The 22,910-nt window shown below is 39.1% G+C and overlaps 1 protein-coding gene across 3 annotated transcripts in view; it reads left to right on the top strand.

Moving 5' to 3' along the window:
- Window positions 1-14,694, top strand: part of olfm2a (olfactomedin 2a) — a 51,709-nt gene extending 37,015 nt beyond the window's left edge. For all 3 annotated transcript variants that reach the window (XM_042393025.1, XM_042393024.1, XM_042393026.1), the window contains exons 3-6: window positions 4,722-4,877; window positions 6,640-6,859; window positions 8,176-8,282; window positions 13,959-14,694. In XM_042393025.1, coding sequence (XP_042248959.1) covers window positions 4,722-4,877; window positions 6,640-6,859; window positions 8,176-8,282; window positions 13,959-14,633 — 1,158 coding nt within the window. In that variant the 3' untranslated portion in view covers window positions 14,634-14,694. The remainder of the gene's footprint in view (window positions 1-4,721; window positions 4,878-6,639; window positions 6,860-8,175; window positions 8,283-13,958) is intronic.
- Window positions 14,695-22,910: the final 8,216 nt, after the last annotated feature.

Below are 22,910 nucleotides of genomic sequence, written 5' to 3' on the forward strand. Positions count from 1 at the left end.
ACATGTACACTGCTTGTAAGACACCAGTTTTCAGAGCCAAGCGTTTCTGTCTAATACAGTCGACAGCCCAGCCTAATGAGGACACCTGAGGTCAGCACTATTTGAGCTGCACACAAGAGAAAGCCACAAGTTAAATGACTTTGTGTGAGCCTGTGTGTGTGTGTGTGAGCACATAATAGCATTATGCCCACTAAGACTTCTTTATTTGACTCCAGAACATGTGGAGGAATTATTTGAGCGGACCAGAGCCACAATTAAAAATTTTATGAGTCAGCCAGAGCTCATTTAATAATTATATAGAAATAAATTATCAGAGGAGCTAAACACAGTGCTACAATGTAGAATAATGATACAAAAATGACATGACCCTTCCTTGGAGAACAATTAATGGTATCCTCAACAAAATAAATAAATAGAAGCAGTTAACTAATGAATTTAAGGTTGATGAGGTCTTATCACTGATCCACAATTAATTGTCAATAATTTTACTAGCTTGTTCTCAGAAGTTGGTCCAACTCTGGCCTCCAAGATTTCAACTAGCAACCGTAGTCCTCTTCAGTTTATGAACTTTCCAATCAAAAAGTCAATCAATCTAAAAGATATTTCCCCGGGTTATGATAGCACTGACAGTAAACTACTGATATCCATCCATGAGTACATTGTGAAACCTCTGTCTCACATTTTCAATCTTTCATTGGGAAAGGGAATTGTTCCTCTTGAACTAGAAATAGATTATTCCTTTTTATAAAGATGATGACCCAGCTGTCTTCAACCATCATAGACCCATCTCCATCCTGCCTACTATTTCAAAAGTACTTGAAAAGCTCATCTATCAAAGATTAATCAAACATCTTAATAAGTACAATATTATATATAAACATCAGTATGGGTTTAGAAAGAGACATTCAATATATATTGCACTTACACACCTAATTAATGAAATATACAAAGCTAGAGATAGAAAGGAAAACACTTTAGGTATTTTTTAGACTTATCAAAGGCAATCACCATATTCTTCTTTAGAAGCTTTCACATCTTGGAGTAAAAAACACTGTACTGCTCTGGTTCACCAGTTACCCTAAAAGACAGACAGCAGTTTTTATCCTATAATAAAATCAATTCTCCTTTTCTTCCCATATTCGGCGGCATACCACAAGGCTCAATTCTTGGGCCCTTGTTATTTTTGATATATATTAATGACTCCTGCAATGTCTCAGACAAGCTGTCTAAAATTTTATTTGCAGATGACACAAGTGTCTTCTATTTACATAAAGATCCTGACACCGTCATTAAGGTTTTAAATGAAGAACTTAGTAAACTGTCTATTTGGTTTAAGTCTAACAAACTATCACTTAAGGTTTAAAAAGAAGCTTCATCTTTTTTGGTCTTAAATCAGGGATTTTTAATTCATCGTGTAAAATTGTAATCAATGACATCAACATAACTAATGTGCGTTCTACATGATTCCTAGGCAATCATGTAGAGTACTAGGCAAAATCCATCACTTGATCAATACTGAGGTAGCCACTATGTTATATTATTCTATGGTTTATCCATATATTAATTATTGTAATATAGCTTGGGCTAGTACTCATCAAACTTGAGCCCATATACTGTCTTCAGAAATGAGCTTTAAAAATAATAGGTTGTGTACATTGAAGAAATTCCTCTCAGCTTGTATTTCTTCATTTAGGTGTCCTCGGTGTTTATCAAGTGAACCTTCTCAAGATTGGTAAATTTGTTCATAGTTCCTTAAAAAGTAAAACATATTTGCATACAACTATCAATTCTATAATTACTCCACTCATACCTCTTGTCTCCTTAGACCCCACCATACCTGTACTTCCCAATCTCAGTTTAGTATATTCCACCAAGGGTCCAAAATATGGAATTCTCTGCCATTACATTTTTAAAATTTGTCTTCACAGCAGTTCAAAAGAGCCTTGAAATCACTACTCTTAATCAACCAATATTTTCCATATGGGCTGCCTATAAAAGTTGGGTCCAACCAATATTTTCCTTGTCATACAAGTCCAAAGGCCTATTATGAATATGTTTTTTTCTTTTCATTATTTGTGTTTATATTTTTCTTTATCTTTCTTGTCTTATGAAAACTCTAAGTCATATCTGTTAATGATAGTGCTTCTATATATGTGCATGTATTGTGAATTAGTATTCTTGATATGAGTGTGTGTGTGTGTGTGTGTGTGTGTGTGTCATATGACTATGACTGATTCATTGTACTTGTGTAATAGATGGGTGTTTATGGAAAATATTTTTGTTAAGTGCTATGCTAACTACATCTCTGTTTTTACTATGTATGTATGCACTAAAAATAGATACAATCAAATTGTGTATTCTACATCACTGTAATTATTTCCTGTAATATGTTGCCTGGAGAATGCCACTTTTCAACCCCCTGGAGGGTTTTTAAGCAATATTCTTTCACATTCCCTTGCAAATTATATATTATATCTTTTTTTTTTAATTTTATATGTGTAAATAAAGAAACAAAATGAAACAAAGGCTCTCCCTCACACAGAAAGTCAAAACTGCCATCTGTTCAAAGAATCTAAAGTAGCCTTGTGCAAAAGCCTCTATTCATCTTTCTGCGAAGCCCAACAAAATGCCATCCAAAGCAGAGCTGACCCCAAAGGTGGTGTGAGATTGCTCACTATGCAGACTTTTGAACACCTCATCCCCCTTTGACCTCTCTGTGCAACTGACTGAGTTGAGATGGGATAAAATTAGATGGGAGGGCACAGTCAGGCATGTGCATGTAAAAGCATGCATACACACAAACACACTTTTCAGATTCGGGACACAGTGAGTCATTACAGTGGACATGAGGCAGACACAACTGCGCCTGATTGGATTCTGATGAGTGTGAGGGTGTGGAGCATTTTATGTGGCCAGAAGAAAGCGTGAAATGACTTGTGTATGTGTATGTGTGTATGTGGATCAGTTACCATAGCTCAGAGGATGGAAGATCCCAACTGCCATCACAGCCCAGGAGGATGGTGACAGTGCATTTGTTTAGCATCCAGGCTGGTGAAAATTTTTCACTCTTTCTCATTCCTCCAACTATTCCATCTGTACTGGTGTCTAATATGTTTTATTTGGAGAAGAAATTTTTTTCTGACCAAATATTCCCCGGCCAGTTCATGAGGCACGTGGGAGAAGAGTTGGGTGTAGAAAACAGTAGGCTGGACACAAAGTAATTGAGTGGGCTGCCAGAGAGTAGGCAAGCTAAGCATTTGGTGCAAAACAGACTTCATGCCAAATGCTGACCTTTGAAAGTTGGGACCGTTTTTGTTTTTGTTAGGAGTGATTTGAATAAATATCTTCTGTGTGCTTGGAGTTTCAGTCGCGCGTGTCTGTGTGGGTGGGTGTCTGTTTGTGTGGATAGTTGGACATATGTACGTGTGCGTCTCCTACATGCACCACAGACCTGAAACATTTGTCAATGTTATGATGATTTCTGGCCAGTTCAGTGCAACGTGCAGGAGATGTGGGGGTGTATGAAACAGTAGGCTGGTTATGCAGCAATAGAGTGGGCTGTCAAAGAGTGAGCAAGCTGAGTACTTAGTAAAAATTAAACATAGTGCAAAGCTGAGTCCTTTGAGAATTGAGATTCAATAAACATCAACTTGACAGCATTTATGCTCTTCTATGAGATTTATTCTGTTTGCATTACATTTTGTATGTATCCATTAACTTGTGTGCACTGTCATAATGGCACTAGGCACTCTACACTTCTGTTTTGTGGAAAAAAGGATAGTTATATGCTGACTGTCCATCTAAGTGGAACCTGATGACTTCTATTGTGTATTTTTATGTATTACCTCGGTAGATTCTGAACAACTATGTTGCTTTTTAAACATACCAACCCTTCTTGTTTACTCTAATTATTTTTTCCTTCTTCTTTGCTTTGTTTTTATCGTTGTCTGTTTGCTTTCTGTTTTCTGTACATTTTATATTTTATTTAAGTGTGTGTTTATATGACTCATACATGTCTTCCATAGTATACAGAACATACTGACCAAGACATCCACACATGTGGGCATCTGAGAGTTTTCAATATACCAGACCGGCATTTGTGGAAAACCAAAACGAACACTGGAAGTCTTGGAGGCTCCAGTCAGCTTCTAACCTTGGACCCTCTTTTTGTGAGGTCACAGCACTGATCCATTGATCAGCTCCATTGATCCATGGAGTGGACACTGAATGAGATGTGACAAGTTGTCTTTCATTATAGCATAGAACTGAAGATGCCAACCAAGGGCTGCAACTAAAAATCATTTTCATTATTGATGAATCAACTGATTTTCTCAGTTGATCAATTAATTGTTTGTGGACTGTAAGCAAATAGAAAGAGATGCCCATTTCTCAAAGTCCAAGAGCTTGTCGTATTTTGTTTTTCACTTTTTTGAGATTTTTTGTCTCTTACTGAAACAGTTTATTGATTAAATAGTTGCAGATTACTTTTCTGTCAACTGACTAATCGATTAATTGACTAATCATTTCAGCTCTAGTGGCAAGCTAGAGCTGCACGATGAGAAATGGATGATTGTGAAAAATCTATTTCTGTAAGATTAACATTTACAAACTGAATTCTTGTGTGCTCGTGTGTGTATGTGTGTGTGTGTGTGTCTCCTGGGGATTCGGTGGTGTCTGTGTGTGTGTGTGTGTGTGTGTGTGTGTGTGTGTGTGTGTCACAGGTTCAGAACATTAGCCAGTCAATGGAGGTGCTGGACCTGCGGACGTACAGAGATCTACAGTACGTAAGGAACACTGAGGGTCTCATGAAAGTGGTGGATGGAAAGCTGAAGGTGGCCTCTGAAAATCCCCGCAGTCTCAATCCAAAGGGCTTTCAGGTAATTGGCCGTCTGTCACTTCCAGTACAGTGCGTATGTGTGTTATTGTCAAGTGAATTCAGTTACTATTAGATGTTGCACTGCGCTCCATGGGTACACAAACTTTGCCAGATGCATTCCAATTTCATTTGTTCTTGACAGACGACACAATTCTGTATGATTCTCGATAGTCTGCTGCATATGCACACAAATTTAATTCCAAACCTTTCTCTGAGTCACTAAGTCATGTGCAGAGGAAATTTGAGCAAATTCACATGCTCCTGAATTATTAAACTCCTGGACCTAGATGAAGAGTGATTTTTCTGTATTCCTCTCTTTATATCCTTACCTCTCTCTCTCTCTCTCTCTCTTCACTCAGGCCCTCATCCAATATACTTAACATTCTGGTGTCTGCTCTTAGATAACAGGCACATATATTCACATTTATCTCTACCTTATCTCTCTACAAGCTATGGCTCAGCTGCCATTATCAGTGGGCCTTTTTGTCTTCCTGTCAGCTGGCTGTCTTGCCCAGGCTTTCTCCACATTTCTCACACTCTTACAGATATTAGATGGACCATAAAATAGTTTGATTAAAAGATGCCTTGATAAATGTTAAGTGTGCTTTACCATTGGGACCTTGCCTCAGCACAGGGACAAGCATGAATGGCTGTGCTTCGCTTTCAGTGTGTTTTATGAAAGCCATTCCAATGGAGGTAATGAAGATGTTTGTGAAATTAGCCAATTCATCAGTAAAGCCTGAGATGACAAAACATATGCAGAATGGTAAGCATTACATCCCAGAACTTGTCTGAATGCAAATCTACAATCCAATAAAAAAAAGTCTTTAAAAGAAAGCTGGATTTGACCAGAGCAGGTTGGCTGATGAATGCGTGCAGCTCAAAGTTGCCGATGGCAGAGCATGGGAGATTAACGACACTGAATTTTCGTGGCTTGAAAAGGAGAAAATGAGATTTATGATGTGGCGCCACAGGGCTGAGAGCTGCTCCATCACTAGATTTACGATAAACCTTAACAAGGAGGAAACAGCCCCTCCTGTGGCGGCCACACTTTATTGATACACCTATTTCTCTCTTAAGCTTTCTACCTTCCAAGCAGGCAGCCTGGCTTTCCTGCTGCTTCCTGCACCCCTACCTAAGGACACATTGTTCTTTTCATTTTTAAATACCTGATGAGTCACAGACCAAATTTACACACAGCGGGACCATGCTCCTTACTGTAGGTGAAAATGTAATCACCTGAAACAGCTCAGACAAACAAGCGTGCATTTGGATGAATTTGAAATGTAAATTCAGTGGCTTTCTATTCCACACATAGCATCAATGTGCATAAGAAAAAAAAAACAAACAATTGACAGTAGCTTTGCTTTATGCTTAATTGAGGAAGTGATGTACACAGTCATTTATAATAAAGCCCAGGAAGGAAAATCCAATTTCATGTGTATACCAGAAGTCAGGAATATACGTAATCGCAGTGCATTATACTTTGCTGCAGTTCTACTGTGAGTCACATGATAGATTCACGTGCTATTAGGGTCAAACAGATGAACCAGCATCCATCTACGATATGAGCTCCTGATTGAGAGATGAGCTATGAATTAGAAGCAACAGTTGAAGATTGAAGGTGTAGTTGCTCTGCACACAATCCCCTGTACTGACTAGCATGGTCGACCTCATTCCCTGTCTTCTTTATTCTCCCAGGATTTAATCTTCTCGACTCCCTTTGCTTTTCCGTGTCTCTTTCTCTGCGATGACTATCTTAGGAGTTGAAAGACAAGGTGACCCAGCTGCTCCCCCTGCTGCCGGTGCTGGAACAGTACAAAGCCGATGCCAAGATGATCTTGCGTCTACGAGAGGAGGTGAGGAATCTGTCCTTGGTGCTGATGGCCATCCAAGAAGAGATGGGGGCTTACGATTATGAGGAACTGCGCCAGAGAGTCCTGCTGCTGGAGACCAGGCTCCACTCCTGCATGCAGAAACTAGGTATAAAATATATGCAAATGGTTATGGGTGGGTGTGTGGGTGGTCATTGAATGTTTAATCTGAAATTCGTTGTCAAATATCATTACAGCACTTAGCCAATTAGAGGTTTAACCACAACAATGCAGAAATAAATTATTGACTAAATTAAGATCACTGATGGTCAAAGTTCTGGTGTACATTGTCAACATTTCCACTTTGCTCAGTGCTTGAATTATCTGCATAACTTAAGAAAAATTGGCCTAGAAAGCCTGAATGAATAATTGATTGTGCTCTCGTGTAATGTGTTAGGTTAAACTGATGATTTTACAAAATCCCTCATACATAAACCAATGACTTAACAGAAAAAGACTGCAGTTATGAATGTAGCCTTTAGGTCATTAGTGTCTTCTTACTGTCTTCCATTGGGTTTGAGCAGAGGACCACTACATAGATTATACATATATATATATATATATATATATATATATATATATATATACTTTCTCATTCAAGGGAATGGGAAGGTGTATATACTGTATATTTCCAGATAGCTTCTACAAATTGTTGTAAAAAAAATGTACAGAATAAAATACACATTAGTGGCAATATCGTTCAATGAATAGTTTAATCAATTTTTCTATATCACATATTAAAATGCAATACAATGTGCTTAGTGAAGAGCCACAATTGAAAACAGAAAGAACAAAGGTCATTGTACAAAACACTCATCTAGTCATAGGAAATACTGTATGTAATAAAAGGTCTTTATATTTTTTTGGTGTTCATTTGTATTAGCTCTTAATGATGAGGCTTCTCAAAACTTTTGCTGCTTAAAATAGTTGAAAGCTAAATCAAAATAATTTTCAGGGATATGAAATGATTCTGATCCAATGCTATCGAACCCCAAACATGCTTTATCTCCCTCTGACTTGTAGTGGATACAATTACACCTTTTGCACCCCTGGTAAAATTGCAAATGGTGGCATTCATCAATAAACCCATCTACATCCTTTTTGCAATATTTATGACTGTGGTCATGCTAAAATCTCCCAGTTTTAGGAATATACTGTATATGTGAGTGTCATCTGAAAGTGAAAAGATTATATAATTTTTACAGATAATGTTAAATGGAAACCTTAAATTGCAAAAAAAATGAATATATATGGGGCTTAAAACCAAGCCTAGTGGAACACCATGTTTCAGATGAGCTGTAAGTGGACGTACCTAGCACAAAATATAGGATCCTAGTAAAATGACATTCTGTGTGTCAGTGTATATGTTCATGTACACATGCATAAATCTGTATGCCTTCTTGCCTCTTTCTCGTTGACCTCTAGGCTGTGGGAAGCTCACTGGTGTCAGTAATCCCATCACAGTACGTGCATCAGGGTCAAGGTTCGGTTCCTGGATGACAGATACCATGATCCCCAGCTCAGACAACAGAGTAAGGCTCTTAATCCCTGCTACTCACTTTGTAGTCCAACAAACACAGAGGATAAAGTAGAACCAAAGTCATTGTCAAAAACAGGCCGAACTCTGTCAGTTGCTCAGTGGAAAAATATCCCTCACAGAAACACTGTCATGATACTTCAGTGACTGATTCACTGTTTTGCCTGAGTAGGACTTCTTCTGAGCTCTGGAGGAGGAGAGAAAGAGAGAGAGAAATGAGATGCAAAACTGAGTCACTGATGGATAGCATCTCTTTCCCTCCTCCCTGTCTCCTTCTGTCACTGCAACTCCAGCTGATTAATCACTTCATCATCAGTGGAGAAATGAATGAGTTGTTTGGGCAAAAGTTTTCTAAATCACCTAGGTAATTACCAGGAGTGTGCTGAGACGCTCTGGACGCAGATGATATAGTAATGGCTTCAGCTGATTAGAGATGACATGTCGTTTCGCATGGGTAGGCACATGGTAAAGAGCAGCGAAAAAGAGACACAAGGGATAAGAGAAGGAAGGGGGATTGGCAGAGCCTAGTGAATGGAGGGAGTGGTGGCAGTGGAATAGTTGATTATTAGCCATCTGAAGGGGAGAATGGAAACTGATGAAGTTTAAGAGGAAATATGAGAGTGGCCTTTTTCATCTCCACCCTGAATCATAGCAGGCTAAATAGATATTGTCGACAGAAAAGGTCATTTTCGTTGATTGAATGCCTTGATCTTTGTCTTTAATCACCTGACATGCTGAGATCACATTATAATCTAGATCAATAACTGATTGTATTAATAGCCAGATACATCAGCAATATTGTATAAACACCCGCACCAATCATGATAATCATATTTGGGAAACATTGTCGCTGAGGAGCCAAACAGCAAAACAGACCAGCAAAAAAAAAAAAGCTTGGTCTTAATGTGCTAAAGCATTGGCCTGGCTCAGCTCCTGCCTCCTGCTCAGCTCTAGGGACTCATTTAGCAAGCAGAGGAGAAACAATGCTTAATGCTCTATAATCTCCCCTTCTCCATAATTCAGCTCCTGTACCTCGCCACCCCAAGCTCCTCCTATACCCTTCCTCCTCCCCCACTGGAATTGTTATTGAAGAAAAGTGCCCATTTTACACCTGGGAAGGCGACAAGAACAGGAAAAGAGAGAAAGGGGAGAAAAAAACGATGGGTGGAGCATCAGAAGAATGAGAGCTACATTTTAGCAAAGCCCTCCTTGATATGTTAAGGACAAAATAAATATCTAAGCCAACTGCAGTTTAATTGAATCAATTAAACGCTGAACTGTGCCTCAGCAGACACACTGAGGGAATGAGATGGGAGATGCAGCCAGAGAGAGGCCATGTCAGTGGAGTGATCCGCTGAGAGTGCTTGAGGAAAAAAGATAGAGCTGCTAAATGGATTTATTTTCTGTAAATGTGGACTGGAAAGGGCAAGGAGCACAAGCAGTGGTTGACTGCAAAGCACAGGCAACATCTTCACTCCCACGCGCAGCAGAGATCAATAGTTCTGCACACACAGTCAAGTATGCACAACTGCATAAAGGCATACATTCAAACAAAGAGATATTCACCACATATCCACAGCATGCTTACTTTACTCAGGGCATCGCCACCGGCTATAATGAAACATCACTCACAATATTCTCATACTGTATATTTATAACACAACAATATTCTTCCATAACTTCTAGATCTCATTATCTCTTTTAGTTTTGTACTCTCTTCAAAATTGGGATTTGTCGTGGCAATTTTGCAATTCCACTCTGACAGCCCCTTTAACTAATCCCACATCACACTTATCTTCAGCCCTTATCTTTTGTGGCACTTTTGCATCTCTGGTGAGTCAATGTCTAACTAAGAAAAATTTCCCCAACCCTTTCGTTTAAATTCAGCAGTTTGTGCTGAATGCACAGTTCGTTTTCCCACAAAAGTGCTCTTAAATGGCTTTCTGCATGTTTTCAATCGAGATGAATATTGAATTCCTTCTCCCTTATCCTCCCATGTACAATCTTGTGAACACTAAGCCACCCATGTTCCCAAATCTTTCCATTGCGCATTGTGTGCTCTAGCCAGAGACACGTGTGGTGATGAGTTATGTACATTAAAGAATTGGGCTATATGGGTGTTGGCACCACTGTAAATGCACACATTTTATCATTGTATAATACATCTGATCACTAGTCATTAAGTCACTTTCTTTCCCCTCCTGAAACCAGTGCTTCTCAAACTCTGTGTCTGCTCCTTCACTAACTGTGACTGTGCAGTGTGAATCAGATGCCTGTCTGTATGTGTGTGCTTTCTCAAGCAGATCTGATGTTATTTGCCTGGGACCCAAGGGTAATAGGTCCCATTGGTTCATGTACAGTGGCGTGCCATGCCCTAATTGAACATATTGACCTGGGAAGTCTGTACACTGTTCTTCCTCTGTACAATACGAGATCAACCCTAAAGCACACATTAGGTCTCAAGCTAACAGATTTACAGGGCAACATGTAGAAAAGGGGAAGGAATGTGTTTTTTCTTTTCTATCCCCATCTTCTGTGACTACAAATAGCGGCGTAGTGTATGATTCTTTCACTGTGGTGCCTGTTGCTCCCATAGTATGAATGTATCTACCATTCAGTTTTGGAGGATTCAGACATTCATCTTGCTTTATAACAGAAATTGGGCTACAATTTCAAAAGAGTCAACCAGAAATTTAATACTTTTGCCTGCTACCTTTAGAGTCATTTCAGGTAAAACTTCAAAACCACTCATTTTTGTCATTCTTCTTTGTATCTGTGTGTCGGTGTGTGCGTATGTGTGTGTGTGTGGTGTTAGGGGTGCATTCATCAGACTCTATAAGGTGTCAAACGATTCAGCCAACTAATGTCAAACGTCTCACTAGCACCTACTTAAGACGTCTAAGATCTGAACAAACCTCTGAACGCATGGCAACAATTTACACAGACTCTCAGTGGACACACAGACTTTACACACGTGTGATGTGATGGCGGTGGTCGTTCCATTTAGATGGGGCGTTCACACAAATTGACAGGGCACACGTGTGTAACGTATGCTGCACCTGATTTAGTGCAACATACGCCACACCTACGTGTACATATAATCTCATATACACACATATGCCACATCAACACACTACACCATACAATTTGATAACTAGGGATGCGTATAGGGATGCATTGTAAGTGGAGTACATGTTTACCTTTGGTGTGCTGCAAATGCCTACATGCCTACACACCAACATTATATTTGGAAAATATAACATTATTGTTATTTTTCGTCATCTTCTTTCATTTTAGGAATTGCAGCACATGCACATACACTGGCCAGAAGAACTGTAGATTTAGTGATAATAACTATGATTCAGCTTGCTTGGATTTTAAATGACAAACCAACACGAAACTTTGCACATTGTGAAGTTAGAAGGACCAGCAATATCTATAAATACCTTACTTTGATTTTACTGGGCATTTCAAGCAGAGGACGAGAGTGTACCACAGTATATAATATATAATGGACCTTTTTTCTCTGACATTCTCAGTTTCTGCTCAGTATGGATGGAGTGATATTGGACAAGTGACAAGCGTCCCCTGTCCAAGCCTACACAATGTTGGTGTATCTGGTTGTTAATTCGTTCATCTATGCCTTCCAGGAAACAGTTCTTTAGTTGTTGTTCATATGGGCAGTCATCCAGTGAGTTAACTGGTGGCATCATACCACTGTTTTCTTTGAAGACTTCTTTCAATCTCACCAGATAATCGGACACTGTTTCACCAGGCCGTTGTTTACAGTATTTTATTGCTCCTCATCTCATGGTGACGGGGAAAGTTGTTTTAAGTCTGTCACAGAGTTCCTCCACATGTTAACGATACCCAGTCATAATGCATGTCTGTCTCTGGCCAGTTGTCTTGAACTCTGCCCCACCTCAGTTTTATGCAGTGTATTAGGAGATTTCTGATTTGTCTCGAACTGGGTCTGTACTGCTGTGCAACAGTACTTCAGCAACTGCAGCCCTTCCTCATGTGGCTAAATCTGGCAGTTCGTTGGCCACTGAGCACATCTTGCCTGGTGTCTAGGTTCTGTAGACATATATAAGTGCATCTTCTTCTGCTCTCAGGTTAGGCATCTCAATCATCGGAAGAGTAAGGACATCCTGTGATCTCGTTTTCTTGGCTATGGGACTGAATGTGTCAGACCCAAGGCTGCCTGGTAGGGCGGATGTGGCAGCAGCCTCATCCACATTCTGCTGATGTGAAGATGGAGCAGACACTTGGCTTGGTGTGTTGGGTCCCGTTGCGGCCATCTCCACCTGTACTGAGAACTCTGGGTATAGGTTGGGAGGGAGATTGATGTCAACATGGATAACAGGTGGTCGGGAGCTGGTGTCTCTAATGTGCAGCTGAGGCAGGGAGCAGATCCAGTTCTTTCTGTGAATGTGAGAGCTGAGGACATTGTTTAGTCCCCCCCCCCCCCCCCCCCCCCCCCCCCTTGCTCCCCTGTTCACCACTGTGCTGTCTGTTTCTTGTGTCTGGCTCAGTTTCCCACATCATAAATGCTTTCTGGTCAATTTTACTTTTATCTTTCATTTTCTCATATTTCTCCAATTTATCTTGTAGTCTCTGTGTGTGACCCACACTCAAAATACCATTTTCAAGAAAACCAAATTTTACTTTACCCACAAAGATAGCTGTTTACAGGAGTCATCACCATGTTTCTCACACATAATTTTTGCACATCCCATTAGATCAGACTTTTCACTCATAGGTTTGCTATGACTTCTTCCCATTTTGTTGTCATTTTGCAGTCACTCATTCACCTAGCAAAAAGAGATCTCCTAGACCTGATATTCATTGATGTTATTCATTATTTCATTTAATGGGTTGTCACCCCTACGGAATGTCACTCTTTACCGTAAGGCACCTTTTGTAGCCTTCAATACTGTGTCCTCTTCTGAGGGGATGCCGTATTACACAGTCCCTCCCCCCATCACCCCAGCAATCTCTTCTCACCCCTGGAGTCGATTACGAGCCGTCCTCAGGAGAGATAGACACTCTGAATCTAGGGCGATTTTGAAACCCCTCACCAGCAGCATCCTGGACAAGCCCCCAAATTGTCGTTGCAATTTTGCAATTCCAGTCTGACAAAGAGGAACAAGACAAAAATCTCTTACAGTATTGTCACACTGTATTAATGCTCAGAGCATGGTACACAGCACAAAGTTAGTTTGCAGGATGTACATAGATAAAAAACTTTTCACACCTTTTATACCGTGGAACGCTTCCCTCTTGTTAACACTGCTTCTTCCAGTAAACATCCTTATTTGGTTTTGTTCCCATCTAAGGTACTGTGGCAATCTTGCTACCTTCTGACACACCATTTTAACCTTGGCCCTCCTAAACAGTTAACAGTGAACAAATTCTCTGCTCACACTCCCAAAGACCAAGACATCTTTGGTCATACACATTCCACGAACCTTTCTGTTACATTGATAGTACTTCAGTATGTAATCAGGATAAAGTTCTCTCAGTTAAAGGTTACATGGTTCAAGATTCAGAATGATTACATGTGCAGTAACTGTATTCATGGGCAATAAAGATATTCACTTATCTTAACTTAATTATATGCATAGTGTGTGTAATTTCCCTCACAGATTCCTTTTACTTCTCTTCACAGGTGTGGTCTATGGATGGTTACTTCAAGGGGCGTCGGGTCCTGGAATACCGCACCATGAATGACTTCATGAAGGGCCAGAACTTTGTGCAGCACTTGCTGCCCCACCCCTGGGCAGGCACTGGCCACGTGGTTTACAATGGTTCACTATTCTATAACAAGTACCAGAGCAACATCATCATCAAGTACCACTTTCGTTCTCGAAGTGTGCTGGTGCAGCGCAGCCTGAGTGGGGCTGGCTATAACAACACCTTTCCCTACTCCTGGGGTGGCTCCTCTGACATCGACCTGATGGCGGATGAGAATGGCCTTTGGGCTGTTTACACCACCATCCCCAATGCTGGGAACATTGTCATCAGCCGCCTGGAGCCCCAGAGTCTGGAAGTGCTGCAGACTTGGGACACAGGCTTCCCCAAGCGCAGTGCTGGAGAGTCTTTCATGATCTGCGGTACACTTTACGTCACCAACTCGCACCTGGCTGGAGCCAAGATCTACTTTGCCTACTACACCAACACATCAAGCTATGAGTACACAGACATCCCCTTCCACAATCAATACTCCCACATCTCCATGATGGACTACAATCCCAGGGAGAGGGTCCTGTACACCTGGAACAATGGACATCAGGTGCTCTACAATGTCACACTGTTCCAGGTTATTAAGACTTCTGGGGACTGAGAGACCTCAGACTAACCCACTCAAATACTGTAATGCTGTGATCATCGTTCGGGGAGGGACAAAGGAGCGGGGTGGAGGTGGGTACAGGTTGTGGGGTTTGTGGGTTGGGGGCTTCAGTGTACGGGCATAGGCTTGGACTTTTTTAAAGAATCTTCATAGAGTGCTATTATTCACATTCTGAAAAAACATTCCCGACTCCGAGGTCGGTAAAGATACAAAGACTGAGCGCTTCTCTTTTTTTTTCTTTCTGTGATGAGTAAGCATGGTTCTTTTTATTTGTGATGAGAAATAAATATCAATCTTTACCATTTATGACTTTGTATTTCATTGTCCCTTTCACTTCAAATAGACCTTCACTGTATTTTTGAAAGGTTGAACAACAAAGGAGAAACTCTTTGTGTGTCAAACATAGGAATTCTTTCAACGTGGGTGCTTCTTAAAAGGCACAAATAGATGTAACTTCTTTTTGTTATGATCAATGTTTCTTCTTTTTCTTCTGGGTTTTATTAACTCAGTTACTAGGATAATAACTACTATTGTGAATCTGTAATATGATACATATAATACACTAAAATGCTGATATTCAATGTTGTTGACTGACATATTCAGAAATGTATAGAGTGTGATTGGAATACAATTTAAGCTGTTTAGTCCAAATTCCTTCAAATTTTAAAATATTCTAGATACTGTACCACAATTTTAGAGAAATTAAAATCCTGAAATGATATTATCTATCTTGCTGATACTGAGTGGCTATTACCACCAGAGCCCAGCATGTGAATACTGACAAGGCAAACAAACTTTTCATTACATTTTTTCCATCTACAAAAGCCCCATTACACATAGGGTTCTGTGTAATAAAACAGCATGCTTCTCTATAATCAGACAGTGTTGAATTTAATACCAATCACTGCTAACATTTTATTTTTCCAAGGTGAATTGAATGTGAAAGCAAGACATCTGGTAAAAGGAGGAGGTGGTGTCGAGGAGGGTCGAGAAGTACAAACAGGGAAGGAGAGACAAAATGTAAAAGGAATTCTGAGAGCATTTACATTTGAGTTGAAAACATAGGCTTCAAGCACCAATGATGTCTACAGTTATTGTTGCTCGTCAAGCTCCAATCTGCTTTGATCTTGTTAGTCGCACGGCTCTTCATCCACGGTGTTTTCTGCAGAAATATTCAGACATAAGGCACACAGTGGGACACTGCTCACATGAAAGTCTCAGACTGTAGACCTTTCATTATATCTTATTTATTCTTTCCTATCTAAAATAATCCTGAAGCCACATAGGCATTCTCTGCTTTACAGGGGGCACTTTGGAAAAAAAGAAAACAGCACACTCTGCTTTCCTTTTTATTCCTTTCATTTATAAGGCATGTGAGGGTACACCCATTCTTTGCAGAGGCTGTGGTGGACACAGAAAACATTAAGTAAAGTGGGAGGTTCCATTTTTCTTTTCCTCCGTAACCATGGTGATCCTATTCATCTTAGATGACCTTTCTATCAATAAAGTGCTTTTGTGAAGAGAACCCTGATGAGTTCATACACAGTAGTGGCTGACATTTAAAGCACAATACAATACAGAGAATCCAACAGTATATGCTCGAGAGAGTGCAGTATAAACTGCACTGGAGAAGGAAAATATGTTATGTTATGTTATGTTATGTTATGTTATGTTATGTTATTTTATGTTATGTCATGTCATGTTATGTTATGTTATGTTATGTTATGTTATGTTATGTTATGTTATGTTATGTTATGTTATGTTATGTTATGTTATGTTATGTTATGTTATGTTATGGAGTTAATATAAATAATAACATACATAATTATTGAGAATAATTTTATGTAGATTAAAAGAAACTTAATAAATGGTTAACAATGGCTGAAGGGGATACTATTCAGTTATCCTCTTCAGGGAATAAGGTAAACATACAGTTGAGATGAGAGTGGAAGACTGTCCTGAGATCAGATCACTAACAGAATCCTTTCTTTGCTCTCCCACTGTCTAAACATTGGACTATACCCAGTCAGCCAACACTGAAAAAATAGCAAAGCCTGAATGTGCAAGCAATTATAAACCAGGGCAGAAGGTTACTTATTGTAAAAAGCGGTGTTTCGCAGGTCATCTTTTAATAATGTCTAGAGTTGACACTCTCACCGATACACAAAGGTATTTAATGTTAGGCACGACTGGTTAAAATGGGCCAACACTTTCCAGCCAACAAACTTTTTCCCTTAACAGAAAGCAGGGAAGGAAATAATGACTGCACACACATAATGCAACGTCTATGATCAAACAAACTGAAAAATATGGCTAGCAGACTGAAAAAATGCAATCATCCAAGAAATTTGAAAGGAGCATCTACCCATTCATGTAAAAAAAAACTAAATGCATTTAGTTACAATAAAACAAGAAATGTGTGAGTCAAATTTCTTAAAAATCCCTTCCAGATATGTATTAAGACATACTGTATAAAATACTCTGCTTGGAACAATAATGTTTATTTGATATGTTTTTTACCAAAAAAAAAGTATAATTACCAAATTGAAATCCTTAAAATGGTTTCTACTCCTTCTCCCTCATTAATAATTCCAGAATCTATAAAAATACAAAAATATTTCATTTCAAGATTCAAGACACAAAATGTCTCCAACTTCACTTTAGAGTTCATTCTCAGTGTTTGTGCATTGGAGGCTTCAAGTTTCACATCACACTTGTGTAAGTTGAATATCGGACCAGGATTGGCTTCCAAACTAGTTGTGATGTCAAAAACCACGCTTGTAGGCCTACCCCTTAAAATCTGATTTTTGATGAGCAAAGAGAAACTTTCCACTTTCAGTAAACTAATGTGAAAACAATCTTCTAGTGTCAAACTCTGCACATACATTATTCTGCACACTGAAGCTTAAATATCCAACTATAGGAACAAGAAGTAAAACATATTTTTAAGTGGAGGAGGGCTTAAAGTAATATTGTTTCTCCATCTTGAATTCATTTTCTTTCAAATGCACGTTGCTGTGAGAGAAATGAAAAAATTGCTACGCTATTACCAAGTAGTGCTGAAGAGGGAAAAAACAGGAGTTTTGTTGACAACTTTTTTCATCAAAAAATCAATTACTGCTAGTGTTCGCTGCCAGCAGTATAACTATTGCCTCAAGCTCTTGTGAAGCAAACATCAGCTCCGTAAGCACCAGTAAGTGTGCTGTTGTGCCAACTAATGCTCAGAGCCAAGGGCCAGTAAGTGTAGTGATGATAACGTTAAAGATCAAGGGCATGGTGAACAGCATCAATTATGGGCGGCAACATTTGAGTATTGTATCATCCTATCGCTGTCAAGATAGATCATCTCCAGTTAAGGCCCACTTGTCAGTACACAACCCTTGCTGCAGAGCAACAGCACTCATAAGTCTTCTTTGCTCAGGATCATCCAGAGGGTAAGAGAAAAAGTAGATTGAAAATGGTGAAAGTTTTGAGTCAAGAAGCCTAAAATCACTAAGCTGACTCACACTGTGTGTAAATCTCTTAAGGCAAGATTCACACATAGTGGAGATTTATCTTCAAAATTGTCCAGCACAGCAGACTTAAGGCTTATCTGTGCATCACAGCCACTGCTGGTTGTGTCTCAAAGAGGGATGAATGCAAAGCAGAGTTTCCCTCAATTACAGCAGGTTCATTTGACTTAATTTCACCTACATTGCTTTCAATAGAAGGCCTCTTAGGCATAAGAAAGTGCTAATGCATAAAAATGTTTTATAGTTGGAAATATTGTATAGCATTTAGTATTACTTAATCTACACAATTTTTAGAGATGGATACATGCAGATATTTACCAAATTCAGTCACAGATACCAGCAGTAAATGAACTGAAAGTATGGTGTAAACCTCAATATGAAATAGTTGCTAATATGTTTGCAATAAAATAGCAGTGATTAGTTATTTTGACCCACTTAGTGTCTCATTTATCTAAATGTGCTGCTTGGAGGTTTACATGATGATATGATAGCTGAGCTTGAAAAAAAAAGAACAAGCTACAGTGACTTAAATCTGTGTGATGAACTAAATGAGCAAAGTGAATCAAGATTTACTCATGAGATGTGCCTGATTTACAAAGCTGGCAACCAGACCATAATTGATGAAAAGTATTCAAGGGGACATTTACTGTAAAAGAGAATGTAAAAATGCATGAAATGAATTTGGCACCTGAAGACAATTGCACAGTCAAACACACACATACACGTTAAAGTAGATTACTTTGATGCAATTAAAAATTCAGACCACCATCTCTCAACACAAGCAGCCAGCATTAATGCAGAGCAAAAATCCAAAAGGAACAATAGACCACCAAGTGGAATAGGGGGCTTGATTTACTTCAAGTGGCTATAAGCATGCATTCTCACATGCTCTTGAACTGATTTGAGTGTAGGTATGGCAATGATAGAACTGGTTTGATAGAGTGCATAGGGGTGAGCTTCACCAACAGAGATGGAGTCAGCAACTCAAGAATTAACAAGCACACCCATTTCCCATTTTAATCATGCAGCCATCCTCGAGGAGAAGGGTTCATTTTGATGGAAACACAATCATCTGTGTGTGGAGCTGGTCCTGAGATACTCTTCTTTGATTAAATTGTAGCGTAGATGCAGAGTACATTTGCTTTTTTCCCCTTCAATCGGTACATTAACTGTGACTACTCAAATCCTCTGACAGCAAGGCTCACAAATGGTGCCAGTCTTGTTTCATACGTCTGCTAATTCGCCATTTCCTTCACAGCACAATTCTTGATCAGCCTACTTCATTAATTGTACCCTCAACCACGCTTCCTGCCCCTCGGGGTGACACAGAAGCACTCTGAACAGTGCTTTGAACGTTTGTTTCCTCATGATTAAACATAACTTGCAGTCTGTTTCCTTACTCCCCCCGACATTTTATATTCATGTTTGAACTCAAAAAGGATGCGAAGGTGCTGGAGTGTGGAGATGGAATAACGGGTTAGAGAGAGAGGAGGTAATTTTACTCCACTTAACTCCACAGAGAACCTTGCCAATTAATTGGCTCTTTAATTGTGTTTTGAGCTTTCAGTGATTCAGCGCTGGCATCCCTAATCTCATTAGGTACTGTTTTGTGAAGGACAGTAAAGTAAAATCATTCTGGGCTTCAACCATGGGTGATTCAGTTTTATAACCCTCATGTCCTGACATCGCACACCTCACTGAGGCAGTAAAGATGTACCATGAAACATTGAACCATTGAACTGCAGGGTCTCTTTGTTCTCTCTCTGTAATTAAGATGCTGCTGGAGAAAAAACATGACAGTTTACCCTTAGTGCGGTGGTAGAGAAGAGAGGTCAGGATACATAAATACGAACATCACAATATAGCCGCACGCAGAGATGAGCAGCGTCCAAGAAATGCAAGTCAATATAACTGAAAATGACTTTTTGAAAAAAAAAATATAGGCTATAAGAAAAAAGAAATAAAACATTTATCAGCACATACAATGCTGCAAGATGAAGCAAGATGTGCAGCATCCAATGCCTCGGTAGTAGTTATGACTTCATAACAGACATATAAAGGACTTATATAATGAAGACTTAAAAAAAAAACGGGTTACAAAAGCAGAGTGTTCAAATTGGGTTGTTATAAAACATTCCTATTTTCATCTATCAAAACTTTATCTGCCCACAGATGATTTTACCATTTAATAATATTGTTGTATAACTACAGCCAAATGCAGAAGTAGGATCATTTGTCACATCCACCAAAATGAGTTACTATACTACAACATTCAGCCAACTGTAGCAAAATAGTACCAATAACAAAAGCAATTGTTTAGAGTTAGAGTTGCCAATCTTGTAAATAATTCACGTTTTGTGGAACAAAAGTGGGAATTATTGTTTATTATATATATCAACAAGAAATATATTTGTGATAGGGACTCTTTTGAAGACCATTCAGATGCAGTAAATATTACTACCTTTGTACAGTGTGTACATGAGTTTTTGAGAATTCGCCCTACCTACAAAATGGTTCTTAACATCAAAGAACGTTTTTTTGGATCAGTTCAGCCTTGCGCTGCACATTTTATGAAGACTAGACAAAAATTTAACGAGTTTGAAAAGGTTGTGAGGCAGAGAAACAAGACTCTGTATAGATGTATCATGATTTTGTTGCTTCAGCTTGCAGTTCTGGAGTTATGGACAAGTAAAAGTAAAAAAAAAAAAGTAAGTTAATATTGCACACCACTGGTTAGGCCTACTACCCACTGTGGTCTCAGCCTTTTGGAACCCACTGTATCTTACACTACTGTACATTGTAAATTTCTCAAAGAACTTTAGTACAAAGTCGAGAGGTTTTGATATATAGCAAGGTTGAAATTCAACTCGCAGTGTTTTCTGCCCTTCCTGCTCTAATGACTCACATCATTTTGCAAAGGAAATTGATTCATGTGCAAAAAAAGCAAGCAACATGTAAATTGGGCATCAATGACATTTCTACCTGCCACTTAATGTTTTTGATGATAAATGAAAACCTCCAAATCCGACCCCAGTAGACTAACTGACCTGAGGAAAGTGGTGAGTAGCAGCTGCTCTGCTTAGCAAAAATGAGGTTGATCATCTGTGACAATTTGCACTGTATAAGATTTATTGTGGATATAATGTGTGACAACAACCGTCTTGTCATTCCCTTGCAGCATATAGTATGTTTCAATGAAAATGTATTATGTGAAATGGATTGTGTAAGACATGAGGCATTATCGTTCCCCTTCAACTGGTATTACAAGCCAGATATGATGATGAGCACAATCAAGCTCATTCATCTTGAGGAAAAAGACTTGACTCTAGAGAATCAGCTCTCCATATGAGGCTATTGTGACAGCAATATTTCCCAAGTTCAAACTATATGAATGGATTCATCACAAATGGCAGCTTCACTTGTGGCAGCAAAGTAAATCTGTGTGACACTCAAGTTCAACGTTGATGAAGTTTATGTGAAAATTCACATAAGCAACCACAGCACAGCTTTTTGTTGACTTTCAGAGTGAGTCCTAACACCAGGCTGAGAGCCCATATGTTCCATACATATAAAATATGCAGTGATATGTACTATACTGTGTATATACCTCCCAGTACATCAAATCTCCCTCTCAAAGACTCACAGCAGCTCTCTTCAAATAGTTTCCCTCAACCGCCTACACATAGCTTCTGTGCATTAACAAGCAAACATAATGTCAGTGAATTCAATGGAAGTATTACAACTTTAATTCTTTGGACAAAATGACTCTGTATCTCAATGCCGTTAGACTTACTGATACAAATTGCAGCTTATAGTTACCAATGTGGGTGGTGACATATGTTTTCCCCTTGTGTGTCCCTCCTACCAAAGTTCTCAAGTTGGTCTCATGACAGCCTGCAGCCTGTTTTTAGCCAGGATACATTGTTAAAAAAAAAAAAGGCCATGCTTTAATTTATACCATTTCAACTACCTAAAACCGTTTAGTTATACAACTTAAATGGAACAGATATAAGTTGATATTCGGCATCTACAGAAGGTTTCTGACCCTGTCTCTCCCCACAAGCAATCACAACACGGAGTACAGCAGAGATTGGAAAGTGACAATAATAAACATCCCGTCATGGGGAACACTGACTCAGAGCCCACAGGTGGATGTTGGTGTGGAGGTTGGGCTTATGAAAGAAAATTAAACCACAACACCCTTATGCTTGTGGCATGAGTGTCTGTTTAACACAAACAGTACAGGAATCCATTTGTCAAACTGTTGTTCCTCAATTCCTTTAGTGGTTTAAAAAAAACATCACCAGGATACATTTAAATGGTGTAGTAAAAACCAAGCTGGCAAGATGTAGTCTGGTATGGAGAGACTACAGCGTCCTTGATATAAATTATTTAGCACAAATCAATGAATAAATATCTTATTAAATCACCAGCAAAGAGCAAAATATATTAAAATTAATTTATAAGGGCAATGACGTTGATTACGTTATGTAACCATGGTGTAACCCCCAGATTCACAGAGTATAGGCGTAACCGTCACTATGTTTTCAGTTCATGAAGTTAATTGTAACATTTTGGTCGCCTGAAAAAGTCTTGTTCAGCATTTGGTTTTACTAAAAGACCCTCTAAGGAGTCAGATGTTCAGTTTTTCCCATAAGTACATTTTATTTTGGTGGTTTTAGGCCTGTTTTTTGCTAGCGAAAATTAGCATTAGCATTATCAAAGTTAACCGTAGACTGTAAATGCACAGTGCTAACCA

This window comes from Thunnus maccoyii, chromosome 18 (genome assembly GCF_910596095.1).
Source record: "Thunnus maccoyii chromosome 18, fThuMac1.1, whole genome shotgun sequence".
Taxonomy (NCBI): domain Eukaryota; kingdom Metazoa; phylum Chordata; class Actinopteri; order Scombriformes; family Scombridae; genus Thunnus; species Thunnus maccoyii.